The sequence below is a fragment of the Oryctolagus cuniculus genome, chromosome 13 (assembly GCF_964237555.1).
Source record: "Oryctolagus cuniculus chromosome 13, mOryCun1.1, whole genome shotgun sequence".
Lineage (NCBI taxonomy): Eukaryota > Metazoa > Chordata > Mammalia > Lagomorpha > Leporidae > Oryctolagus > Oryctolagus cuniculus.
The window spans coordinates 43,936,884-43,964,097 of NC_091444.1; the positions used below are offsets into that span (position 1 = coordinate 43,936,884).

The 27,214-nt window shown below is 41.6% G+C and overlaps 1 protein-coding gene across 1 annotated transcript in view; it reads left to right on the plus strand.

Annotated features, from left to right (window-relative positions):
• TMEM236 (transmembrane protein 236) overlaps window positions 1-16,703 on the plus strand; it is a 40,782-nt gene extending 24,079 nt beyond the window's left edge. The window contains exon 4 of the mRNA NM_001101709.2: window positions 16,120-16,703. Coding sequence (NP_001095179.2) covers window positions 16,120-16,703 — 584 coding nt within the window. The remainder of the gene's footprint in view (window positions 1-16,119) is intronic.
• The last annotated feature ends 10,511 nt before the right edge of the window (window positions 16,704-27,214 follow it).

A 27,214-nucleotide genomic window follows, 5' to 3' on the forward strand; every position in this document is an offset into this window, starting at 1 on the left:
GCTGGAAGTTAAACTAATACATAAAATACATTGACTTATTAATACATAAATCTGAACCTGAGAAAGTATGGTTTCACTACATGTGAATCGGGGACAAAGTGGATGAAAATAAGGTTTAGAATACTTTGGCTCCCTTTAGAAGATGTGAGGAAAGTGCATATATTCTCTGTCTTTTCCACATAGCTTGAAATGCATACATGAGTATCTGTTAGCTTGTAGCAGCTTTGGCTTTCTATTAGGTGAGACTTAGGTGATGTATAGTGCTTGGTTTAGGGACCCTCTTGTATCATCCTAACCATCCTCAATTCTAAGCTATGAAATTTTGATATTTGTGGAGCATTTCCTTTTCCAAATGTTTAAATAAAAATTTAATCTGTATATAAAATATGCTTCTGCTGAAAGCAGTCTTCACTGAACCAAGAAATCCTTTCTACTCACTTCCTATCACCAATGGAAATACCTCAGTGTCTAGTGATCACCATGGCACAATTTCTAAGTGCATTGTCTCACACAGATTGAGCCTCTCCTGGGAATATTTTTCTGGTACATAGATTTCAGAGTCAAGGAATTCTCAGATGCACGTGGTATCTAATAATGTCAACTACTAATCATGGAAACAAATACCAAGAAGACAATGGATAGCTTGAATATCCCCCATTCTTATTGATCTGTGGGTACAAATAAAGTTCATTTTACATTTTCATCTGAATTTTGCTGTCTGAGTCTGGACATATTTAGTCCAGGCTGTTGAATATCCCATTGCTCCTTCTCTGTTCCTAGTTTTGTTCCTACGTACAATTTGTCATTCTGTTTCCCACCATTTCTGCTGGATCCTCTGCTTTAAACAACTGCTGGTGCCCTGGGATATGGACTGATGCATTGCATTGCTTTAGACTGATTATCTTTCTTTCGCTGGTTGGACTATTGACTTCCTGGCACCAAGTTCTACTTTTCTAGAGCTATCCTGGTTAGAGTCCTGGAATAGCTATTTTTGTTTGGAAACAGCCTTTTGTCACCAGAATGTAATTGTATCAACAAAACAGCTAAACTTCAGTGATGTCAGTAATGGCCATTCTAGTTCACTACTAGACACCACCATTCTCCCTCCTATCTATAGACCTCATGGCTGGGTCTGGTAGAGATGTATTCTTTCTTTTTTTCTAAAATTAAAAAGAGTTTATTAATTGGCTTGAGAGGCGGATTGAGAGTGATCCCATCTGCTGATTTAGTCCCTGAAAGCCTACAATGACCCCAGGTTGGGACCAAAGCCAGGAGCTAAGAACTCAATCCAAGTCTTCCCACATGGTTGAAAGGAACCCAGTTACTTGAGCCTTCTTTTCAGGTGGTTTTTTTTCCATAGAGTCTCATAACCTGTCCTTACATCAGTCTTAGCTATATTGTCCAAACCTTGATCCCAGGCACCATTAGATTTCCTTCCCTGCCACCATCTAGATTCCTCAGCCTCCATATAAACAGTGGCTGCAGTCAGACCTGTGATGCTGTCCACTGTTGTGGGGGAATTTTCTTTCCTAGCTATGGAACTCCCTTGAATAACAGAAAGCTGCTTCCAAAAGTTCTCAGGAAACCAGAGTTAAAAGAGAAGTTTATTTGGGGGGAAATTTTTTTTGAAATACGTATATACCAGTGCCCTTCAAAAAGTTCTGTTTCATCAAAAATGTGTATTATGAAAAGCTCTACATGGATTCTATTTTACATGGACTTTCTGTAGTGTTGTCATATTTGTAGCTTAGCTTAGACACCACTTGTTGCAAAGTGGTAGGATGGAAGACAATAGTCAAGTACTGTGGGGCCAAAGATGAAGGACACTTAGTTTTATTAAAGGTAGTAGAAGTCAGAAATGACTAAAAAGGGGACCAGGGCTTTGCAGGAGTTTGCAGGGAGATGTGGTAGTGGAAGCTTTCTTATTTTGAAGAATGGCTGGGCTCAAGGAAATCAAGTGTGCATGTCATGAATGGGTGTGCTTAGGAAATAAAAATGACTTCAGTTGGATTTTACACCCTGAATAAACAAACCTGTTGCTGGAATTGAAGTTGCCTTCTTAAAACCAACACTACTTGTTTATCAAATCGTCACTTTGGAAATCTACAAAGTTGTATGGAGAGCTACTATGAAAATTTGCACGGAGTGTGTGTGTATGAGGTGAGGGTTGTTGCAGAGGGAGGGAGGTTGAATTGGAGTCTCCAGATGCCCCACTTCCTACTTCAATCAGACCAATTCAATTTTTCTTTTTTTAGGAATTAATATTTTATGTCAGATTCCATTTGGAAAAAAAAGGTTCTATTAAGTTTGCTAAACCATTTCCTGCATTTCATGCAGAGTTTCAGGCTGTATGTATTTCTAGGGCAGAACCATACTGAGGGACCAACATGATCTTTCCAGGCCCAGCTCCCCGGGACTCCCAACTTTGTACCTCCTAGAGGCAAAGGGAGCCCCACTAAGAGCTCATGGCTGCTGCTGCACTAAGCTGATTCAGATTTTCAGATAGAACAGCCCCATCCTGGTAGGATTTGAGGCCCAACACCTACAAAAAACATACTACTTTTAAAACATGCTATTTTGAAGCATTTTATATCTAGTTTTTAAATTTTTCTTAAAGGATACATCCATTGATAAAGGTTGTATAACAGAGATAAGCAAAAATGTATATCAACTATAATCTTACAAACCAGAAATTTCTATAACTGATGGCATCTTGATGAACATTCTTCAATTAAGAAAGCCTATTTCTTAATTTTTCCCACTTTACAGTGTATGGTGGGTATCATTCTTGTAAGTACATCTGTTTCCACAGTGCTATTTCTTTTTTTTTTTTTAAGATATATTTATTTATTTGAAAGGCAGAGTTACAGAGAGGTAGAGGCTGAGAGAGAGAGAGAGAGAGTGAGTCTTCCATCTGCTGGTTCATTCCCCCAGATGGCCACAATGGCTGGAGCTGAGCCAATCCAAAGCCAGGAGCCAGGAGCTTCTTCCGGTTCTCCCATGCAGGTGCAAGGGCCCTAGGACTTGGGCCATCTTCTATTGCTTTCCCAGGCCATAGCAGAGAGCTGGATCAGAAGTGGAGCAGCCAGGGCTCAAACGGTGTGCATATGGGATGCTGGCACTGCAGACAGCGGCATCACTCACTGCACCACAGTGCTGGCCCCCACAGTGCTGTTTCTGTTGGTCAAGTCATAATCCATGATATCAGTGAAGCATAATATATTTCTTGAATCCTCTGAAGTTGAACAACTATATTTGTTCTAGTTTTAAACAATTATAAACTCTTATAATATGAAACTTATGACTCTTGTTCTGCAGTAAAAAGGACTGAGCAGGAAAAGACAAGGATATGGTTAGAATGAGTAAGGTGATGTGTGTTTGAGTTGGATAGGGGTGATGAGCTATGATCACAGCACACCTGTATGTGCGGGGCAGAATCCTGTGCCGAGTGTGAGTCAGAAATCACTCAGTGGGATGACTGGCCAGACAGGACCTGGGGACAGAGAGAGTTAATTGCTGCTGGACAAGAGCTGAGTGATATCAGGATCATGACTGCACAGTGTCCTCAGAAGACCTGGCACATCTGCTCATGCCCAGACTCCTTGGCAACAGCACTGCCAGAAGAAAGTGACTATTATGGGGTGGCTGCACATGCCAGGAAACATAGAATGTGTCATAAGGGGATTGTATAAATGGTGCAGTGTCATTAAAGTGAGTTGGTTACTCTAGGGCTATCTCAATCGCAGTCACAGATGGCTGGCTGGAGGTGAGGTTAACAGGCTGTTTGGGTGGAAAAGCTCAGTGCTCTGCAAAGGAGATGGTTTCCACTGTCACGTCAGTGAGAGATGCCAGGCATGATGCTGGCAGGGTAAGGTTTTCAAATAAATCTGCTCACAAGGGCCCTGGTCCAATTCCTTCTGTGTAGTCTCTTTAATCCCCAGAGACTTGGGCCAAGTGCCACTGGGACCTCAGCAGCATACATGATAGTTTTCTTAGGTTAAACGCATAGATGTGGAATTTCTGGCTTAAAATCTATGCAAGATTTTATGTTTTTTCCCCCTCTGTGTTGTTAAATTGCTCTCTCTAAAGAATGCCCTAATTGACCTTCTAAATGACAGCTGAAGAAATTATCTGTTTCTCCTCAACCTTTTAACACTGGATAATTTATTCCACTTTATCTTTGCCCATTTCATAAACAGAATTATATGTTGCTACTATTAAAATTTTCTTTTTAAAAGAAGTTCATGTGTTTGACACTTCCTCATAGGCTTATTGCCTATTTGTTTATTTGTATATCTATCTCCTTGATGTGTCTGCTGTTGGTATGTCCATTTTCTTTTTACTACTGATTCATGAGTTCTATATATTTTAAGAATGTTAAGCTTTGCCTGTCATAGATGAAGCATATATTTCAAAGTTATCAGTTGCCTTTAATATTACTAGGTATTCTTATTATTTAGAAAATTTAACTTTGGACATATTTTAATATTTATGTTTCAGTCTTTGGCATTATGCTTAAAAACTCTGTTTTCACTATAAGTGAACATTATTTACCAATTATTTTCTTTAAAATATGTACTTCAATGTTTAATGAGAAAAGTAGGGTTCTCTTTGGGGTACACCTTTGTTAATTTATATGAAACAAATTAGAAACGATCATTTCCTTGATCTGATGAAAATTGTAAACTCTGCCTCTGTTGTATTTCTGTCCATTTACTCTATTATTTTCATAATACAAAAAGCACTCAATAAAGTCTTTTAAAAATGTCAATGCCAGGGGCTAGTGCTGTGGCATAGCTGGTAAGGCTGCAGCATCCCACATGGACTCCGGTTCATGTCCCAGCTGCTCCACTTTCAATCCAGCTCCCTGCGGATGAACTGGGAAAGCAGCAGAAGATGGCCAAAGTACTTGAGTTCCTGCACTCATGTGGGAGACCTGGAAGAAGCTGTGGGCTCCTAGCTTCAACCAGGCACAGCCCCAGCCAGTGCTGCCATATGGGGAGTGAATCAGTGAATGGGAAATCTGTCTGTCTATCCCTTATCGTTGTAACTCTGACTTCCAAATAAGTAAATAAATCTCTTAAAATGGTCAATGCCAAACATAGGCACCCCTGATGAATTGAACTGAGATCCTTGGGGCTGGAATTGGGCTACAAGATGATTTTTAGAAAGAAAACCTCATTGATGATTCTTATTTATTTCTTTAATTAAGAGGAGCAGTTCTCACCCTTGGCTGTACATTAGCATCAACAAGAAGGCTTTAAAAATGTTTGATATTGGGACTGGCATTGTAGCGCAGCAGGCGAAGCCACTGCCTGTGGGAGAGGCATTCCATATCACCATGGGAGAGGCCGAAATGGAGTCCTGGCTCCTGGTTTTGGTCTGACCCAGCCCTGGTTGCTGCAGCCATTTGGAGAGTAAACCAACAGATGGAAGTGCGTGTTCTCTCTTTGTTTCTCTTTCTCTCTCTCTGTTTTTCTCTCTCTCTTTCTCTTTCTGTAACTGTGCCTTTCAAATGAATAAAAATAATTTTTTTAAAGTTTCGGAATGAGACCCAGGTTCTAGTAACCAGGTGATTGACAGTTGTGGAAACAATACCGGTGGATAGGGAGAAAGCAAGCAGGCAGTTTGCACTTGATACTGCCACATTTCTTTTTGAAATAGGAAGCACATTTTCTGCTGAGAACAATGGAGTTAGATGGAAGGGAGTAACTAGAACAGAACGGGGAAGGTCTGGGGTCACTGCTGTAGAGAGGAATGAAGGGGGCTAGAGACAGACACACAGAGGTTGGCACAATGCTGAGGGTGCAGTGAAGAGTGGAGTGGGAGTTTGCTCTGTGACCAATCAAGAGCCTGATTTTTTTCCACGATTCTCAGGCATTGACTACGGAAGAGGTGGGACCACGGGACTGGTCAGGCATGGGGTTTGCAGAGCAGGAATGGAAGGAGGAAAAGGCTCTGTGCCTTTCTGAGTCATTTCTTCTTGTTGCTGACTTAGCAAAACATGATTTCTTAAATGAATGGCAATTATGACTCTTACTGAATCTATTTCCAGGGAACCAGGCACCACTCACTGACATATTTTCAGTGAGAACCACCAGAAGAGTCTTTATTTAAAGATTTATTTATTTATTTGAAAGGCAGAGTTATAGAGAGGTGGAGGCAGAGAGAGAGAGAGAGAGAGAGAGAGCGTGCTCTTTTATCCACTGGTTCACTCTCCAAATGGCTGCAACAGCCAGAGCTGGGTTGATCCAAAGCCAGGAACCAGGAGCTTCTTCCAGGTCTCCCATGTGGGTGCAGGGACCCAAGGACTTGGGCCATCTTCTACTGCTCTCCCAGGCCATAGCAGAGAGCTGGATTGGAAGTGGAGCAGCGAGGTCTCAAACAAGCACCCATGTGGGGTGCTGGCACTGCAGGGGGCGGCTTTACCCAATATACCACAGCACCGGCCCTCAAAAGAGTCTTTTAAAAATATGTGGAGCCTGCATTGTGGTGTATTGGGTTAAACCCCTGCTTGTAATACCTGGGATCCTGTACCAGCCTGTTCAATCCTGGCTGCTCTGTTTCTGATCTGCTTCCCTGTTAACATGCCTGGGAAAACAACAGAAAGTGACCTCCAAGTGCTTGGGCCTTGTGGAAAACCTGGATGGAGCTCCTGGCTTTGGTTTCTGCCTGGCTGTTGTAGCCATTTGGGAAGTGAACCAGTGATGCAAGATCTTTCCTCCCATGCCCACTCTTTTTTTAAAAGAATACATATTAATGAGCTATCCCTGTTGATCAACAGATAGGGAGGCAGAATCTGGCATCTGTGCTGTTTTAAAGCTACTCAAACAAAACAAAAACATCCTGATAGACAACGCCTGAGTAGAGGAAGTATTAAGAGCTGTGACAAATGTCAAGGTGAAAGCTCTGAAGATAAATCCAAATGCCTACAGGAATTTGCTCTCTAGTTTTCTTTGAAATGTAGCTCATCACACCCTAACCAAATAGAATGTAAGAAATGGCACAGTGGTGAAAAGGAAGAAAAAGAGAGCACTGCTTTTTTTTCCTGAATAACATGAATGGCATTTTTGAGTTCCTCTTTGTTTCTTTTTAAGAAATAGCTTATTATACAATCTGAGCCCAGTATGTGAGCTGGTTTCCATAATGCGTTATTTTGCAATGTGTTGAGGGATGAGGATGAGGAACACTGTGTTCAGGGCCATGCCAAGAAGGGAGTCTATTTCCTTTCATACCAGCCCCCCTGGTTATTTAGAAGAGGGAAGTTTCAGGAACGTGTATCAGTTCTAGGACTTCTTTTTTTCCCTTCTCAAAAAGTAAATGGCCATTCCCAGCCTGGGATGAGACAAGGGTAGAACGTGTGATTCATGCCTCCTGATGGAGCACCAGCTGTCAGGACTTGATCCGTGTGGCTTGAGCCACAAGTGGATGAGGAATGAGGTCCATGGCAACGGGCATGGGACCTCGGGGCCTCTCACCATCTTGAAAGAAGACTTGTTTTTGACTAGGACTGCTTTATATGCTTCTAACAATTTCATCCCCAACTGTTGGTTTTTTCTTAGATGGGCAACAAGTTGTGAGCAATTTTAGTATCTAAAATGAAACACCTTGAGAATTGCAGGATGTATTTGAAATAAACATTGCAGGAGAAGTGACCAGAATTAGGGAACATGAAGAATTAAGCATGTGCAACTCTGGAATACTAAGTTTTATTTCTCATATCATTACGAACAAAGCAACTCTTATGGCTTGAGTTTAACATGAAAGGAACAGGTCACTGGTTTTCAGAACTTTAAATTTTCTTGTGTTGGATGTGGGAGAGCTGATTGCCTGCAAAATGTGCAGACATTCATGGTTACTTTTTGCTTATATTGATAGTGGGGTTCTGTCTAGGGGAACGTGGATTTTCTCACACTCTGCTTCCACTGCTATTTTGGAGTTCAACTCCTCCTACGGGGAAGGGTTCCAAAGGCTGCTTCTAATGAGCTCATCCAGTCTTCTTGGAATCACACCTCTGTCCTTTTCTTCCCCTGCCTGGTGACCTGGGAAGCTTCTGAAATGCTTTGAACCACTGCTACTGCTGTTGATGTCATCTCTCTGTCGACCCAAGTCCTGCCAGACTATGCAAGTGCCTTACCAGGCTGGCAGGCTCTGCCAGGCCTGGTGCCATGTCACAGCTTCCCTTACTGTTGAGCTCTGCAGGTCCCCAGGCTGCGCTGCCAGACGCTCTTCACGTCTTCCAGGGCTTGTTAGTGGAATTACTTCTCAAGGCCTTGCTTAAAGGGCTCTCTTTAGGACCAGGGCCAGAGGGCAATGAGTGGTAGGTGCTGAGCAGGACTGCAGAGTCCTCCTATCTACCTGCTGATTCTGAGGGACTGTTACTGGTCCAGGGTTCACGCTTTGGCTCACTCACCTCAATGCAAGATTCCCTCCTCCCCCCAGGTTGCTTATTCCTCCCTCATGCTACGAGAACCCAGATAAATCTTCCTCCTATCTTTTATTCAGTGCATCTTTATGGTGGTTGATTCCATTCCAGTAATAGGTGCTCCAATAGGAGCTGGGGGTACAAGGGTGAGTAACATAGGCAGAGCCCTCCTTTGCTGGAGCTCATGGTCTAGCGGGCATAAAAAGACTTGAATGCACCGCACAGCACGTACGTGTCGTTGGAGCTGAAGCGGGTGCTCTAGAGGCCGTGAATCAGGCTCCTCCCTGTCTGGGTCCGTTTTGATCACTCAGCTTGGACTCAGATTAGACTTCCTCGTTCCTGTCTGTGTCCAAGCACCTAGTACTCCTGCGTATTTGTAATTACGAAGGACACACTGGTAGAGACATCTCAAACTGCTTCAGAGTGTACAATTATTTATGTTCATGGTGAGATAATTACATGTTTTCAACTTTTTACCTTACTGTTTATGCTTCATATAAATATTTTCAAGGTTATTTTATATAGATTATAAAATAAAAATTTCAAGGAGACCAATAAGAATAAGAGAACATGAAGAATTTAGCATGTATTGCTTTATATATTATGCATTTCTAGTCAAAAATATCTAGAACTACATGATATGTATAATTTGGTGTTTTTCTACTTGTGAATTTATAAAATATATAAATACAGTGTGTGTGTGTGTGTGTGTGTGTGTAGAATATAAATTAACTCACAGCCTAAACAGCTGTCAACTATAATGAGAGGCCAGAATATCCTAAATGAAAATCTGAAGATTAGGAAATTTAGATTAGAAAGTTTTCTCATTCTTTAAAATATAGCATATTTTTAAATTGATAAACTTATCAGTTGTTAGCTCTTCTTGTCCAGTGCTAGATGAATTTAGACTAAAGTAATGGTTAAGGGGAAACTGTTCTTTAAACCACTTAAGCTTTTATTTGGGTCCTCAGATGAAAAAGAATTCTTAAAAAATTTGGCTTTGTGGGGCCGGTGCCATGGTGCACTAGGCTAATCCTCCGCCTGTGGTGCCGGCACCCCGGATTCTAGTCCCGGTCGGGGAGCCGGATTCTGTGCCGGTTGCTCTCCTTCCAGTCCAGCTCTCTGCTGTGGCCCAGGAGTGCAGTGGAGGATGGCCCAAGTGCTTGGGCCCTGCACTGCACGGGAGACCGGGAGGAGGCGCCTGGCTCCTGGCTTCGGATCGGCGTAGCTCTGGCCGTAGCGGCCATTTGGGGAGTGAACCAACGGAAGGAAGATCTTTCTCTCTGTCTCTCTCTCTCACTATCTATAACTCTACCTGTCAAATAAATAAATTAAAAAATATATTTATAACTAAAAAAAATTTTGCTTTGCCTAAAATTTAGAAAGGATACATTCATTGAAGGTTAGATTTATGCAAGATGTGGCAGGGAACTAAAGTTGGATCTTAGGACTTCTGAATTTGGTGGATAACAGTATAACTCCATTTGTAAAGAAGGTTATCTCAGCTGAGGATTTATGCTCACTGTGCCAGAACTGATGGCTGAATATCTGGCTAAATTCATTATTATTGTTTAGTGAAAATGCACATCCAGTCTAAGCAGGTAGTACTATGCCGGTTAGCGTTGAATCAACTGCTTCTCCAAGGTGGGGTAGAGGGAAGTCCTAGTTTTGAGCAGCTGCCAGTTTCTATGGTATAAATCCCCCTGCCTTGACCAATGTTGGCTCCCAGAGTGCATCACTGGACACTGATTGTGGAGTTGGGAAGACACCATGTGAGCTCTTGCTAGCTGGGGTAAAGCTGTGTCCTGCTCTACAGGTTGTTTTCTCTAGGGTAGCATTTTTCTTTGTGATGTGAACTGGCAAATCTAAGAACTAAACTCAGGATCTTAAGGCTCTGACGTGTAACACTATTTCTCAAACTTTTTGACTTCTTCAGACTGAAGGGGCACCAGGTAGCTAAAGTGTAACAGGCTGCCATCAGTCTTACTAGTTACTACATTCTGGCATTTTCTATTGTTTCCAATTAAGTTAAGACAATAAATTGTTTAGCTATTGCTATGTTTATTATTTACTGTGCTCCAATATTTTCTATCCTCTTCCAATGAAGACAATAGTTGTTTAGCTATTGCCTTATTTACCGGATGACTTTTCTGTGTGTCAGACACTGTTTTTACATGCTTTATGGATATTGATTTATTCCTATATTATAACCACCTGGGAGGTAAGTTCCGTGATTCATTATTTATTAATTGTCAGTATTACAAGTCCTCTTGATCTCAGCGAGGGACAGTGTCAAAATAACAATGATCATGGTTTACCTTTAGGGTACATGCTCATTTATTGCTTCTTCCCCTTCTTGTTCTTTAAAAGTATTAGTGACTAAAAGTGCTTTGTGTGCTTAATCTGTCTTAAACATTATTTTAATGGAAACATGAATTTTCTTCTCTGGATTTTTTTTCTAGTGTTATCCTGAATCGTTATTAGCTTTCTCTAGAAAATAGTTATTAGCTTTCTCTAGAACTTTTTCCCCTCAGGAAAATTAGATTTGGGGATGTTAACCACGAGCAGTCATACTGTTAATCTGAGTCGTTCTTCATCTCCGGGTTTCTATGAACTGAGTAACAATCTCATCTAACATCAGCCGCCTTTTCGCTAAGCTCTCCGTGTTGCCTCTGACTCCAGTGCCTTTCATTCTCCGGTCAGTGGGTCTTTCTATTCACAGACTTTCTGTGGGGTTCGGAATCATGTGCCTGATTTTTATCCTGACCTACAAGGCTCTGTCTGACTTGTCTTTGCCACAGACAGTATGGTAAAATTGTTTAGAGTTGGGGGTTCAAGTTCTGGTCTCTCTACTTGAGAGCTGTGTAATTTTGAAAACAATTCTTAATCTCTCTATGCCTCAGGTAACTAACGCATCATTAAAATGGGAAAATAATAGTATCTACATCATTGGGTTTTCTTTCTTTCTTTTTTTTTTTTTTTTTTTTTTGACAGGCAAGAGTGGACAGTGAGAGAGAGAGAGAGAAAGGTCTTCCTTTGCCGTTGGTTCACCCTCCAATGGCCGCCGCAGCTGGCGTGCTGCGGCCGGCGCACCGCGCTGATCCGATGGCAGGAGCCAGGTACTCCTCCTGGTCTCCCATGGGGTGCAGGGCCCAAGCACTTGGGCCATCCTCCACTGCACTCCCTGGCCACAGCAGAGGGCTGGCCTGGAAGAGGGGCGACCGGGACAGAACTGGCGCCCCAACCGGGACTAGAACCCGGTGTGCCGGCGCCGCAAGGTGGAGGATTAGCCTAGTGAGCCGCGGCGCCGGCCATCATTGGGTTTTCACAAGTGAGTTAATCCATATAAAGGACTTAGAAAAATGTCTCGCATCTAGACAGTACATAACTCCCATCTTTTTCCTTTTCCTCTCTACCTCCCATCCTCTCCAGAGCTCTTCTTCCTTCAGCACATGACAGCTGAAGGACCCATGCTGTTCTGCCTGGTGAGATTTTTTTTTTTTTTCTGCATCCAGTTGATTCCTACTTATTCTTCCCACTTCTCAGATCAGTCTTCCTGAACTAGGCTGTCTAGTTTGGATCCCTGTCCCAGTCTCTAGTCATAGAATTTCCTTTCCTTTTTTTTTTTTTTTTTAAGATTGATTGATTTATTTGAAAGGCAGAGTTACAGAGAGGCAGAGGCCGAGTGAGAGAGAGAGAGAGAGAGAGGTCTTCCATCCACTGGTTTACACCCCAGATGGCTGCAATGGCTGGAGCTGAGCCAATCCGAAGCCAGGAGCCAGGAGCTTCTTCCAGGAATCCCACGTGGGTGCAGGGACCCAACATCTTCCACTGCCTTCCCAGGCCATCAGCAGAGAGCTGGATCAGAAGTGGAGCAGCCGAGTCTCGAACCAGTGCCCATAAGGGATGCCGGTACTGCAGGCGGTGGCTTTACCTGTTGTGCCACAGCACCGGCCCTGAGTTTACTTTCCTTGCCAACATTTATTAATCTATATTTTTTGGTGTGATTACAGTAGACACAGTCAGGGAGGGGAGGCCTTTCTCCATACCACAAGGGGCCTTCAAAAAGTTCATGGAAAATGCCTAGCATAGAAAAGTTATGCATGGACTTCAAAATTTCTTTGCACCAAAATAAGCTTTCAATTCAATTTTCTCACAGACATTTGGAAGTGCCCTCGTATATGCTACACCATCTGCTGGTGTCTAGTCGAGGGCGGGTACAGCACTCATGTGTGTGTTTGTCACTGCAGTGGGAAGCCTGGTGTGTTTTTGTTATCTATCATTATCTATTAACCATGCTGCAGACTTGTTTTTAGATTCCTTTTCTTGTGGTTCCTCTTTTCTTTTCTCCTCTCCTTTTATTTTCATAACGTATGGCTTCCATATTCTCTTTGCAAAAGGAGTACATGCTCACTTCAGAAACTGCTCTCTGCTGATTTGATGTGCCACATCTTATTTTTCACCCTGTTCCAAAAACTTCTGGGGAAGAGCTGGCGTGGTGGTGGTACAGAGGGTTAAGCTGCTGCCTGCAATTGCAGTTGCTCAACTTCTGATCCAGCTCCCTGCCAATGTGCCTGGAGGGGCAGCAGAGGATGGCCCAAGTGTTCCAGCCCCTGCCACCCACATGGGGGACCTGGATGGAGTTCCCTGGTCCGGGCTTCGGCCTGGCCCACCCCCAGCTGTTGCAAATATTTGGGGGGAGTGAACCAGTAGATAGAAGATCTTTTTCTGTCATTTTGCCTTTCAGACAAATAAAATCTTTTTCAAAAAAAATTGGGGGAACAAGTGACAGAAATAAATCAGTGTCAATAAATAATGTTAAAGAGGTAGGAGTTGCCTCATTGAACATCAGTCTGTTGTTGAAATTACATTTCCTTCATTATCTAGTTTGCATAGTGAGGACAAAAGCTTGTTTCGGCGACTGACATCAGATGTGGGAGCCACATAGAATGGCTGCTACTTTTCCTTCTTACAAGGGATGTGAACCTCTCTGGAAGTGAGTGCATCACTCTATGCTTACATTTTTAATAGGGTTTTGCAAAAATAAATATTGTAGTACCCAAATTGAATAAATCTCAACTAACTGGGACAAGGAAAAGAATTCCAGCTGTAGGTGGAAATTTTTAAAAGTACAAAATTTGGTGGCTGGTGTTGTGGTGCAGTGGGTTAAGCTGTCACTGGCATGTTGGTAGCCCATACTGGCGTGCCAGTTCGAGTCCCAGCTGGGGTACTTCCTTCCAGCTCCTTGCTAATGTTCCTGAGAAGGCAGCAAGGAGGATGGCCAGACCCTGCCAGCCATGCGGGAGACCAGGATAAAGTTCCTGGCTCTTGCCTTGGACCTGGCCAGGAATTGGCTGTTGGAGCTGTTTGAGGAATGAACTAGTGGATGGAAGATCTTTCTCTCTGGCTCTCTCTTCCTCTCTCTTTCTCTGTTGCTGTGCCTTTCAAATAAATGAATTCATTTTTTTTTCAAGAACTTATTTGGAGAGGGTGCTAATCTTGAAGCCAAAGGGAGTCAACTCGTACACATGACCATTGACACTGCTCAGAGACTCATGGCTGGGTCCAGGTCCACTTGAAAGCCCAAAGATCTCTTGGCTGCTTCAACCCTCCCCTGCCCTTAGGGAGGCCAACAGAACTTTCCTGTTAGTACTTCTGGTGCTCTTCACTTGAAAAACAGGACACCAGAGTCTCCATACCCCCAAATCTAAACCAGTCCCCATCAAGCTGCGGAGCGATAGGAAGTTCCCAGGCCTCCTTTCACCCAGTGTTATGTGGATTGGGGCCTTAGTATCTCATCGGAACCAAACTGTAGCAAAAAATTCATTGTTTCTACCAAGAGCTCTTATCCTCAGATATCAACTCTCATTGACTGTTTAAAAAATGTGAATGTGTCACTGCTTAGATTGCTACTTCCTGCCTTTGAAATAATGCTGAATTTGCATTCATCTTTCACAAGCCCAGATTATACACTGTGTTCTTAACGCTGACAAAGGCATTTGGATTTTCCTTCCAACAGCTTTATCTGTTAAGAGAGTTGAAGGAGTGTTTTCTAGGACATGACATCCTCTAAGCAACATTTTCTGTACTGACTTTTCTTACTAAAAAGAGCGATGCAACTGACCATTTCAGGTTAAAAAATATGAATTCTTGTAGTCAAAAATAAAAGGCAACTAATAGATAGTTTTCTCTCTTATGTGAGTACTGTTTTTTAAAGTGATAGTCACTCAGGCTGCTGTGACTTGCACAGTTGGTCAAGTGCCTATAGCGGTCGTGGATTTTAGCATTTGCTTATAAATGATTCATAATGGAAGTAAGTTCATCAAGAATTTAGATTATCTTTTTAGTTTTTAAAAATAGTCAACCCACACTTAAAATTGTAAAGTAAGTCTCCAGCTGTGTGAAAGAAAACTGAGGGTTGTTGTGTCTTTTATAAACCCTCCTACTTGTAGTAATCAAGCATTTTAATAGTCATTCATCATAACATTTATTTTAAAATGTTTTCACTTTCAGCTCAATGCAGTACAACAAATTCTTGTTGACGTTGAATCTTTAACCTTTAGAGCTATTCCATTTAATGACTGCCTTGCGATTGTGTCCTATCAGTAATGGGGCAGCTCAGCATGTTCACTGAGTAGACTTTGTCAAGGTCTGATAAATTGTTGGCAACAAAATAGTGTTTAGGTGGACAGCTATTTGAAAAAGAATGTGGTATACACCTTTCATGTCTGAAAACAATGCCATCAACATTAGCTGTAGATTTTAAGATGTGAAGACCTGTCCATAAATTCTAACCGTGACACCCACCTGTACACAGCGAGGGGCACACACACGCCGAGATGGTGACAACTCAGATTCCCTACTCATTCAGTTACTGGTGTGCTGACAGCCTCAGTCTCATGGCCACAGAAGAGACACTTTCCACTAAACACTTCAAACCCTTTGGGGAAGAACAGCTTTAAAATCTTGAATTCAGTGTGTTACTCTTCCCCGTGAATCTCTAGTGGTCAAACAGAGTCCCTCCTAGCACCCAGCTCCATGGTGGAGAATTGTGCACTTCTGCTTGATCTAATAAAATGAAAGGCTTGGACTGGTGAACTTTATGATAGCTCTGTGTTTTGTAATTAGCACATGATGTATTGCCTCTGGACAGGTAATACCAACCATCACATTAAGAGTTTGTCAATTGGAGTCACACAGATCTGGGTGGGAATTCCAATTCTGTCCATTGCTAACTGTGTTTTTGCATTCAGGCCTTATTTAACCTTTTGCATCCCAGTTTTCATATTTGGAAGTTGGAATAGTAATCCTGTCTCTCAGCTTTGTTCTTAGGATCAAAAGAGATAATGTGTGAAAGTAGCAATTTGCTCAGTAGCAAATAATGACTCTTGCTATAAAATGGTACACGTGGCTTAGAATGCATATCTAGGAAAACACCAAGACACCAGGCTCCTTCTCCATTTCTGTATTTTTCGAGTATGCTCTTACCTTGAACTTCGATATTTAAAATGGATTCTAATAAAAGAACTAGAATTTTATTTGTAAATCAAATTTTAGATTTTAAATTTCAATAAAACTAATATTTTTAAATTTTAGAAATTATAAATATTAAACTATAAAATTGATATATGATTGTAATGTATAATTTATATAGTATGTTCATGTAAAAATTAAGCTAAATCAATCTGTTGCAGGTAACGAAGATAAACACATCCACACATCCTCTTTGCAACAAGTAAGAACTGTGACGGAACAAGTGAGGCAAAATGGAGAGAACGCTGCCTCTCCCGGCGCAGCCAGCCCCTCTGAGACGTGGCAGCCCCCAGGGGCACTGACACACAGTGCCGTCCCCATGTTCGCTGGGCCCCAGGAGCCTTTCTTTGGCTCCGGAATCCTGAAGACAATGTCCCGGCGAGATGTCCGGGCCGAGATATTCCTCTGGAGCTTTCTGCTGTGGTCTGACACAATAGAGATGGTGCGAGTGGCCGGTCACCCTAACGTGTACAAGACAAACTGGCTGTATCCAGTCTACTTATTCAGTTTCATTTCTCTCCTTCGCATTATATTCACCCCCCAAAATCCTCTTCTCAGTTGTCTGGGCATCCTGCTGCAGGATTTACCCTTTGTGTTTGTCAGGCTCAGTTTGATCATTGCCCTGGGGACAATCACACCTGTCCTCGGCCTTTGTAAAAACGTGCTGGTGACTCTCTCTTATGTTTACTTCAATTTCTTAACCAGATTCAGGGCTTTCTCTAACTTTGAGTTGTCTCCATTTTAAAAAGAAGACTCCTGTTTTTAAAAAGATGAGACCTCTTCCTATGAGTAAACGCACATTACAGCAGTGGCTTTTTTTTTTTTCTCCTTTTTTGGCAGAGCCTAAATTTTTGCACTACAGAAGAAACGAAGAACAGATTGTACAGAGTAACCTGTTTTTAATTACTGTAGATATCAATTGTTAATGTATACAGTTGGTGCTAAAGTTCAACAAAGTTGTATTCTTAGAAGTTGGTGCCCATACATCTCTTTCTGAAAATGTTAGTAGTTTCAGTTACATCTTCAAAAAACTCATGGAAAATGCATATTATGAAAAAACTATACGTGGATTTCCAGAATTTTATACCAAAATAAACTTATCTTTAAATCCATTTTTCTGCAAAATTTTAAGTACCCTTATATACAACGTTTTTTCCAATAACACTCCTTCATAAAGCCTTTTTTAAAATTGAGAACATATTTTCCCACTACATGAGCCCAAGAATGAGATTTTTACCATTTATGCAAATTATGGAACATTACATGAATTAATCAGATTTTAGGAAATACACCTGAAGTTATTGAATAATTTTTTTAAGATTATGCTTTTTTTTTTTTTTTTTGACAGGCAGAGTGGACAGTGAGAGAGAGAGACAGAGAGAAAGGTCTTCCTTTTGCCGTTGGTTCACCCTCCAATGGCCGCCGCGGCTGGCGTGCTGCAGCTGGCGCACTGCGCTGATCCGAAGGCAGGAGCCAGGTACTTATCCTGGTCTCCCCATGGGGTGCAGGGCCCAAGGACTTGGGCCATCCTCCACCGCACTCCCTGGCCACAGCAGAGAGCTGGCCTGGAAGAGGGGCAACCGGGACAGAATCCGGCGCCCTAACCGGGACTAGAACCCGGTGTGCCGGCACCGCTAGGTGGAGGATTAGCCTATTGAGCCGCGGCGCCAGCCTAAAATTATGCTTTTTTAAATCTGAAAATTATACCTTAGAGTCTCTTTCAAACACAGAATTATAGTCCTTATCCCGCTCCTTCAGGTGACTTTTATTTAGCTGATTTCCCCATGAGAAACAATTCACTTGAACAGGTGTTTCACTCAGGTGAAGGTGTAATTTAGCTGTTGAACTGGAACTGCAATACTAACATGAATTGTGTTTACTGTAATGAAGGCAAGGTACATCAGTGATCTCTAGATAAAGTTTTATAATGGGAAGCCATAAATTGAAGATGTAGATTTCAAAGTGTAATATTATTTTATTTGTGGAATTTGATACCATCATAAAAATGATTGAGTGCATGCACTATCTAAAATTAGAAGTTCAACGTATGAATATAATGGCAATTGCACCAGTGTCTTATGTGATGCTCTGTCGTGACTATCTTCATGGTTTGAAATAATCACATGCAAAATCATGGCACTTGCCTTCACTATGTGGGGATACTCCAAAATTCAGGGCAGAGGTGCTCCCTCTCACGTGACTTTTCAGACGCTGGACAGATTTGTAGGAGGCCTAGGAGCGCAGTGTAATGATTTGTGTAGCCAGTCTCTTTCATGACCTGGATGGATGACAGACCTGGTATGTTCCCTGCTCTCCACTAAATCCCCGAGTCTCTCACCCCTGCTACCTTCAGGTTTTTATAATCTCGTAAAGGAAGGTCTGTCATTGTTCAACCTTGCCTGCTGGTTTTATGCCCTGTGACACGTTCCTGGACTGCTGTGGCCTCCATTTTCATATTAAAGATGAATATACACCTGAAACCACTTTAGTAGGCATGAAAGTGTGAGGACTGCTCCCAGCATGCTGTCTGGCAAACAAGAATATCTGTATAAATGCTAAGTGTTTTCTTGGTGCCCATCCCCAGTAAACAACTAAATACATTGCTGCTTTGTTCTGTTTTATTCTTTCTCTGTGTCCCTGCTTACCTTTTGGGAAAAATTTAAACCTCGAATTTCTGAAAAGTCTTATGTGAAATCTGACCAGAGACTACAACTTTTTATCAAGTGGTAGAATGTTGAGAAGTGAATATGCAGCATAAAACGGATGTAAGCGTTTGCTCATCAGACGTTGGAGAGTCACCCTATGAACTCCAGTTGTGACACTGGATGAAGACTTTCATTGTATGTTTACTCTTCTGTATTCCTCACTAATCTTATTCCTTAAAGGAAGGTCTGAGGATATTTTCTTTAATAATGCATCTTTTACTGTCAATAAAAACCTGTAATCAAGTGATTAATTTAAAATATTCCTACATATAGAAATATTTTACATAAATATATATTTATTTTATATTGGAATTTATAGAGAAATGGTGCTTAGGTAAACTCAGAGGTATTACTTGAGTATTACTTGAGTTTAGGATTTGTTTTGTTTCTAATATTTAAATATGAATATGCCCAATATTTTGAGTAGTAATGCAAAACATGACATGTAGGAAGAAAATTATTGGATAGCTAATTTATTTATAAACATGTGTTTATAAAGTTCAACTCTGTTATTTAACAGATATTACAGAAAATTATGCTGACAAAACATTGATCTACACTGTGTGATTAAAATTACATTATTAAAATTATATGGCAATTATCATAGCTTCTCATTGTTGTTGGTACTAAGACTCATATAACTTTTTTTTGTTCTGATAAAAATGTTACTTTTCTGCTGTATGAAATTGTACATGCCAAAATGTCATGATCTATAATACACTGTATGATGTTTTATTCCAAGTAATATTTGGAGTGCAACTGATAGTTATGTCTTCATTTAGCATTACACTCAAAGTTAGTTATAGTTGAAAGACATTTTTAAAATAACCTGTGATCTGACTACTTGCTGTTTATAAAAATTCTTTACAGACTTTTATGCCTTTTCTTTCTCAAGGTTAAATAAAAAGGTTTATTGTGTGAATGTTGCAGTCTTGTTTTTCTTGTAAGAGCCTCATTGCACTGAATAATATTAGGACATGGAAAAGGAAAAGAAATGAAGTATTTTGTTGAACGCCTGCTATGTGCAGGGAGCTGTGCTAGTTTTTGTAGACTTGGGAACAAAACGTTACTTAGAACAGCCCTTGTCTCGACTGTTGAGGAATACTTTTTTTTCCATGCAAATTGTTGAACTCTTTACTTAGTATAGAGTTGATCTTTTGTGTAAAGTTAATTGAAAATGAATCTTAATGGAGAATGGGACTGGGAGTGGGAGATGGAGGAGGAGGAGGGGTGGGAGTGTGGGTTGGAGGGCAGGTATGGGGGGAGAATCACTATATACCTAAAGCTGTGCTTATGAAATGCATGGTGTATATTCCTTAAATAAAAGGTTTCTTTGGGGAAAATGTTACTTAGTTAATATATGAAGATTTTCTTAATCATAGGCATTAAGAGCTATACCAAATTAAATTTACAAAAAAGAACAGATTGGGGCCAGCGCTGTGGATTCGGATTGGCACAATTCCAGATGTTGCGGCCAATTGGGGAGTGAACCAGTAGATGGAAGATGACTCTCTCTCTCTCTCTCTCTTTGTGTGTGTGTGTGTAACTCTGACTTTCGAATAAATAAATAAATCTTAAATAAAAAGATTATAAGGAGTATTTAACTATGGCATTTAGGGTGACTGTGTCCCACATGAGAATGCCTGGGTTTGCTTCCTGGCTCTGGCCACTGGATTCCAGATTGCTGCTAATGCAGACCCTGGGAGGCAGGGGTGATGGCTCAAGTAATTGGATTTCTGCCACCCATTTGGGAGACCTGGATTGTATTTCTAGCTGCCAGATTTGACCCTGGGTCAGCTTGGCTGTTGTGGGTAAACTGGAGAGTGATCCAGCTCACGGGTGTGCTCTCTACTCTCCCTCATAAATAAAGATTTAAAAACGCTTTCTAAAAAAGGAGCAATACACCACGTAGAGGCTGGCGAGTTAACTGGATTCAGCACCTGGTTCTAACTCCCGATTCCAGCTCCCTGCTAATGTGGGCCCTGGGAGTCCACACAATGTGGGAGGCAGGAATGATGGCTGAAGTAATTGAGCTCATGCCACCCACATGAAAGACGGGGATTGAGTTCCTGGCTGCTGGCTTCAGCCCCAGCCCGTTAGGGGTTGAGGGCATTTAGAGAGCGAACCAGTGGATGGGAGCCTTTCTCTTTCTCTCTTTGTCTCTCAAATAAATACATAAATAAATAACAAAAATTTTTTTAAAGAAGTTGTAGTGTGTAAAAAGATCTCTTAATACACTATAGAGAGGATATAGTAAATTGTAAAAGGAAAAAAACAACCTGTTAAATATGTAATGCATTCTACAGCTGAGATCCAATACCCAGATATATGTTTAAGTGCAAATTTCCATCCTAATTGCCACATTGTCTCCATCCCACTGACCAAAATAAAGAAATGAGTAATGCTGAAATATACATATATGTATATATATCAATGAGATATCTATATATCGTTGAAGCCATTGTATTTTACAAAATGGTTTTTACGTGTTACTTATTTCTATGACCAGGTCAGTGTTTGGCTGTGATGTTTGCTGCCTTACGGGAGAATGTGTTTGCCCAGTTTTCAGTTTCCTGGGTGCTTGCCTGTCATCCAGCCTCTGGGCTCTTTAGTAACCTGCTCCTAACACAGCAGCAGCGAGTCAAGGTGAGAAAATAGAGAAGGAGGGACTCAAGTACACCTGCACACACTGAAAGGTCAAGAAACAAAGCCACCTGTCTTAGAAAGGCATTGTAAATCCTTACCGAAAAGAAAGAATAAGAAAGGAAAGAAGAGGAAGGGTGAGAAGTACCACTATGCTCCTAAATCTGTGTATATGAAATACATGAAATTTGTTTAACTTATATAAATAAAACATTAAAAAATCCCAGAAATCCTTACCAAAGGCATAATAAATTCACAAACTCCAAACCATATTCTTCCACGTATTTATCAAGACTGCCATGTGTGATTGTTGTAGCCCGGGGAAGAGCATGCCAGCAGGTTGAACAATGTATCTGTGGCTAATAGTTTAACAGGGGCTGGTGTTGTGGAGCAGCAGGTTAATGCCGGCATCCCATTATCAGAGTGCCGCTTCTGATCCAGCTCCCTGCTAATGCGCCTGGGAAAGCAGTGGAAGATGGCCTAGTGCTTGGGACTCTGCCACCCACGTGGAAGACCTGGATGGATCTCCTCCAGGCTCCTGGCTTCGACCTGACCCAGTTCCAGTCATTGTGGCCATCTGGGGAGTGAACCAGCAGATGGAAAAATCTCTCTCTTCTTCTTTATCACTCTGCTTTTCAAATCAATAATGTCTTTTTTTATAAAATGGTTTTATTAGCACTAACAATTTATTAACAATTGGCTATATTTATTCCAAATTTTATTTTTGAGCATTTCCTTAATTCACTCCTTCAACACATTTGAATACCTGTTACAGACTGGACATAGTTTTTTTATTTTAATTTATTTTATTTATTTATTTGACATGCAGAGTGGACAGTGAGAGAAAGAGACAGAGAGAAATGTCTTCCTTTTGCCATTGGTTCACCCTCCAATGGCCGCCACGGCTGGCGTGCTGCGGCTGGCGCACCGCACTGATCCGATGGCAGGAGCCAGGTACTTATCCTGGTCTCCCTTGGGATGCAGGGCCCAAGCACTTGGGCCATCCTCCACTGCACTCCCTGGCCACAGCAGAGAGCTGGCCTGGAAGAGGGGCAACCGGGACAGAATCTGGTGCCCCGACCGGGACTAGAACCCGGTGTGCCGGCACCGCAAGGCGGAGGATTAGCCTAGTGAGCCGTGGCGCCGGCCTGGACATAGTTTTTAAAAGTAATCGACACAGAAAAAATTTCTTGATAAAACTGGAAAAACTACTTTAAGAAGTAGTTTAGGGGTAAAGCTGCTGCCTGCAGTGCCGGCATCCCATATGAGCGCCGGTTCAAGACCTGGCTGCTCCTCTTCCAATCCAGCTCTCTGCTATGGCCTGGGAAAGCAGTAGAAGATGGTCCAAGTCCTTGGGCCCCTGCACTCATGTGGGAGGCCTGGAGGAAGCTCTTGGCTCCTGGCTTTGGATCAGCTCAGCTCCGGCCATTGAGGCCAATTGGGGAGTGAACCAGTGAATGGAAGACCTCTCTCTCTCTCTGCCTTTCTATAATTCCACCTTTCAAATAAATAAATCTTTAAAAAAAGTAGTTTAAACTTAAATGAATTATAATTTGATTTTATATGAAGGTAATACTTGCCATGCGAGCTTGCCTTTATATATACACAAACTTTAATTTTCTAGAATATATATCATAATTTCCATGAAGTTGGAATGTTAGTGGATTTTTCAGGAATGACTTCTTTATCTACGAAATCCTTTGTTTTTCTTTTTAAAGATGCCATTTAAATGCCCCCACAGAATAAGTGTTCCAGAATATATGAATGAATAAACACAAAATTTTCATCCCAAATTAGGAATTAGGTAACACTATGTATTTGAAGAACAAGCCCAGTATTTTTGTGTCTTGCTTTCCATGTTTAAGTGAAGATCACTTCCAGAGTATACTCATAAATACAGTTTTTTAAAGGATTTATTTATTTCTTTGAGAGGCAGAGTTATACAGAGGCAGAGGCAAGAGAGGGTCCTCCATCTGTTGGTTCACTCCCCAAAAGGCCACAAAGGTCAGAGCTGAGCCGATCCAAAGCCAAGAGCCTGGAGCTTCTTCCAGATCTCCCACATGGGTGAAGGGGCCCAAGGTCTTGGGCCATCTTCCACTGCCATAGCAGAGAGCTGGATTGGAAATGGATCAGCCAGGACTTGAACCAGCACCCATGTAAGATGCTGGCACTGCAGGCAGCAGCTTCACTTGCTATGCCACAGTGCCAGCCCCCATAAATACAGTTTTTACTTTTTAAGAAAAAATTCTAAATTTATTTGAGGAGAGAGAGGTAGAAGGAAAGAGACAGTGAGAGAGACCAAGCTCCCATCTACTTGTTCATTCCCCAGATTCTTGTAATAGCAAGAGCTAGGGCAGGGCCAGACCATGTGTTTTTAAACTAAGGTGTTGGGGCTGGTGCTGTGGCTCATTTGGTTAATCCTCTGCCTGCGGCGCCGGCATCCCATATGGGCGCCGGTTCTAGTCCCGGTTGCTCCTCTTCCAGTCCAGCTCTCTGCTGTGGCCCAGGAGGGCGGTGGAGGATGGCCCAAGTGCTTGGGCCCCTGTACCTGCATGGGAGACCAGTAGGAAGCACCTGGCTCCTGGCTTCGAATCGGCACAGCACCGGCCGTAGCGGCCATTTAGGGAGTGAACCAGAGGAGGGAAGACCTCTCTCTCTGTCTCTCTCTCACTGTCTACAACTCTACCTGTCAAATAAAAATAAATAAATAAACTAAGGTATGTGTCCTGAGTTTTGTTTGTTTGCTTTAGATACAATGCTACTGCATACTTACTAGACTACAGTACAGTGTAAACAAAATTTATAAGCACTGGGAAACCGAAAGAATGGTGTGACTCCAGTTATTGTGATATTCACTGTATTGCAGTGGTCTGGAACAGAATCAGCAATATCTCTGAGGTCTGCCTGACAGATTGCCACAGGATTTGTTAAAGCAGTTTCCTTGAAACTGTTTCACAGCAAGTCAGACACTACGTTCATCTTCTGCAGAACTGAGTGAGTGTAAGATGGCTAATGTTTGAGAAAGTCTAGGAGGAAATGAAATAGTTCAGCAATTGTCTTGCCAGTCAGAAAGGAGGATTTCCTTCATTTTAGCTTGAAGGAAGGACGAGTTAAAAGTTAGCATCAATAGCTAACAAAAAATCAGAACGAAACTTAGTAGAAGAATATAAAGAGGAAGGCAAGAGTTGGGTTTTTAGCAATTGTGGTAAAATAAACATAAGTCCTACCATTGTGACCATTTCTAATGGTACAAATATGGCTTTAAGTATATTTAAAATGTGAACTATCACCACCTCCTATTTCTCCAGAACTTATCATCCAAAACAGAAATTTTGTGCCCATTGGATAAATCTGTCTTCTCCCCCATCCTCACCTGCCTATTCCCAGATGAGCTGTTCTCTCTGTCTCTATGAAGCTGCCTATTCTATGTATCTCATACAGATGGAATCACATGATATTCACCCTCTTGTGTCTAGCTTATTCCACTCACCATAATTTTTAAAGGTTGTATAAGCTGTAGTAGGTATCGTAATTCTCTTTTATGACTGTGATGTCGCATTCCAATGTGGTGTGCATGGACCACCTTCTGCTTATGCAGCATCTGCTGATAGACACCTGAGTTGCCTCTGCCTTTTGGCTGAATTAAGTAAATAATACTTCTATGACCACTGGTGTACAAATATCTCTGTGAGCCCCTGTTTTCAATTCTTTTGGGCATATACCTAGAAGTGGGATTGCTGGGTCATGTCCTAATTCTTTGTTTAACTCTGTGAGCTTCTGCCATACTGACCGAACTCTTCTCTACAGTGGTTTGCCATTCAACATTCCTACCAGCAATGCTCAAGAATTTGTTCCTCGGGGCTGGAGCTATGGTGTAGCAGGTAAAGCCACCACTTGCAGTGCCAGAATCCCATATGGGCATGGGTCTGAGAACCAGCTGTTCCCCTTTCGCTCTAGCTCCCTGCTCATGTGCCTGGGAAAGCAGTGCAAAATGGCCCAAGAGCCATTTTGTGTGAGAGACCTGGAAGAAGCTCCTGGCTTAAGCCTGGCCTAGCCTTGACCATTGAGACCATTTGGGGAGTGAACTAGCACATGGATGATCTCTCTCTCTCCCTCCCTCCTTCCCCCTCCTTCTCTGTAACTCTGACTTTCAAATAAATAAATAAACCTTAAAAAAAAAGTTTGTTTCTCCACATCTGCCCCAACATTTGTTATTTTCTTTCTTTTTTTTTTTTTTTTTTTTTGTTAACAGCCGTCCTGTTGAGTTTTCAGGGGTATCTCATTGTATTTAGATTCATGTTTCCCTAATGATCAATGTGTTGAGTATCCTTACAAGTACATATGGATAATTTCTCTATCGTCTTTGGAGAAAGGTCTTTTCAGGTCCACTGACCGTTTTTAAATTTGTTACGGTATTGTTGTTGTTGAATTGTAGTTCTTCACTAATCTGTTATCAGAGACATGTCTTGGAAATATTTTCTCCTATCCTATGGATTCTCTTCACTCTCTTGATAACATCCTTGGATACAAAAGTTTTTAGTTTTGATCAAATCAAGTTTATCTTTTATTTGTCTTTTATTGCTTGTGCTTTTGACGTCATAGCCAAGAAATCATTGTCAAATCTCAAAGTCCAGATTTTTACTGATGTTTTCTTTTAAGAGACTTCAGCTTTTCTTAGGTTTATGTCTTTGATCTATTTGGATTAACTTTTATGTGTGGTCAGAGGGTAGCCTGCTTCTTCTGCATGTGGAGATCCAGGTTTCTCAGCACCATTTGTTGACAATGCTTTTATTTCCTCATTGAATGGTCTTAGCATTTTGTTAAAAATCAATTGGCCACATACATGAGGATTTATTTGGAGACTCTCTTCTATTCTGTTGGCCTATACCATCCAATACCAGTACCATATTGTTTAGATTGCTATGCTCTAGTTTTGTAGTAAGTTTCAGAGTTAGGAAGAATTCTAAATTAGGAAGAATCCTCCAGCTTTGTTCTTGTCCAAGACTTCTGGCTATGCAGAGCTCCTTAAGATGCCATAGGAATTTTAGGATGAGATTATCTCTTCCTGCAAAGCAGATCACTGGGATTTTGGTATGGATTGCATGAATCTGTGGATAATTGGGAATATTGTCATTTTACCAATATTAAATATTCAATCTCATGAACCTGGAATATACTTCTTTTTATTTTTCAAAGATTTATTTATTCAAAAGTCAGAGTTACATGGGGGGGGGACAGAGACAGAGAGGGAATCTTCTGTCTGCTGGTTCACTCCCCAGATGGCTGTGATAGTCAAGATTGGGCCGGTCTGAAGCCAGGAGCCTAGAACTCCATCCAGGTCTCGCACATGGATGGGAAGGGCCTGAGCACTCGGGCTATCTTCCTCTGCTTTCCCAGGTTCGTTAGCAGGGAGCTAGAGCAGAAGTGGAACAGCTGGGACTTCAATCAGTGCTTATATGGGATGCCAGCATCACATGTGGTGTCCTAACCTGCTGCACTACCCACCCTGGACTTTTTATCTTAATTTGCTTTTCAGATTATTCATTATTGGTGTATATAAATGCAACAGAATTTTGTGTTTTTATTTTATATCCATTGACTTTGTTGAATTTATTAGCTCTAAGAGTTTTTTTTTTTTAATGGAAACTTGAAGAGTTTCTACGTATAAAATGATACCATTTATGAGCAGAGAACATTTTAGTTTATCCTTTCCAACCTGGATGTTTTTGTTTTCTTGCCCACTGCTCTAGCTAGCACCTCCAGCCTGTTGAACAGCAGCAGTGAAAGCAATTGAAAGCACCACTCGGCCTTCAGAACACACAGCCCTGATATTTGGAGAACAAAGTCCTTATTGTCCATCCTGGCTCCAGCAGGTTGCACCAGGCATATGGCAAAAGCCACCTTCCGA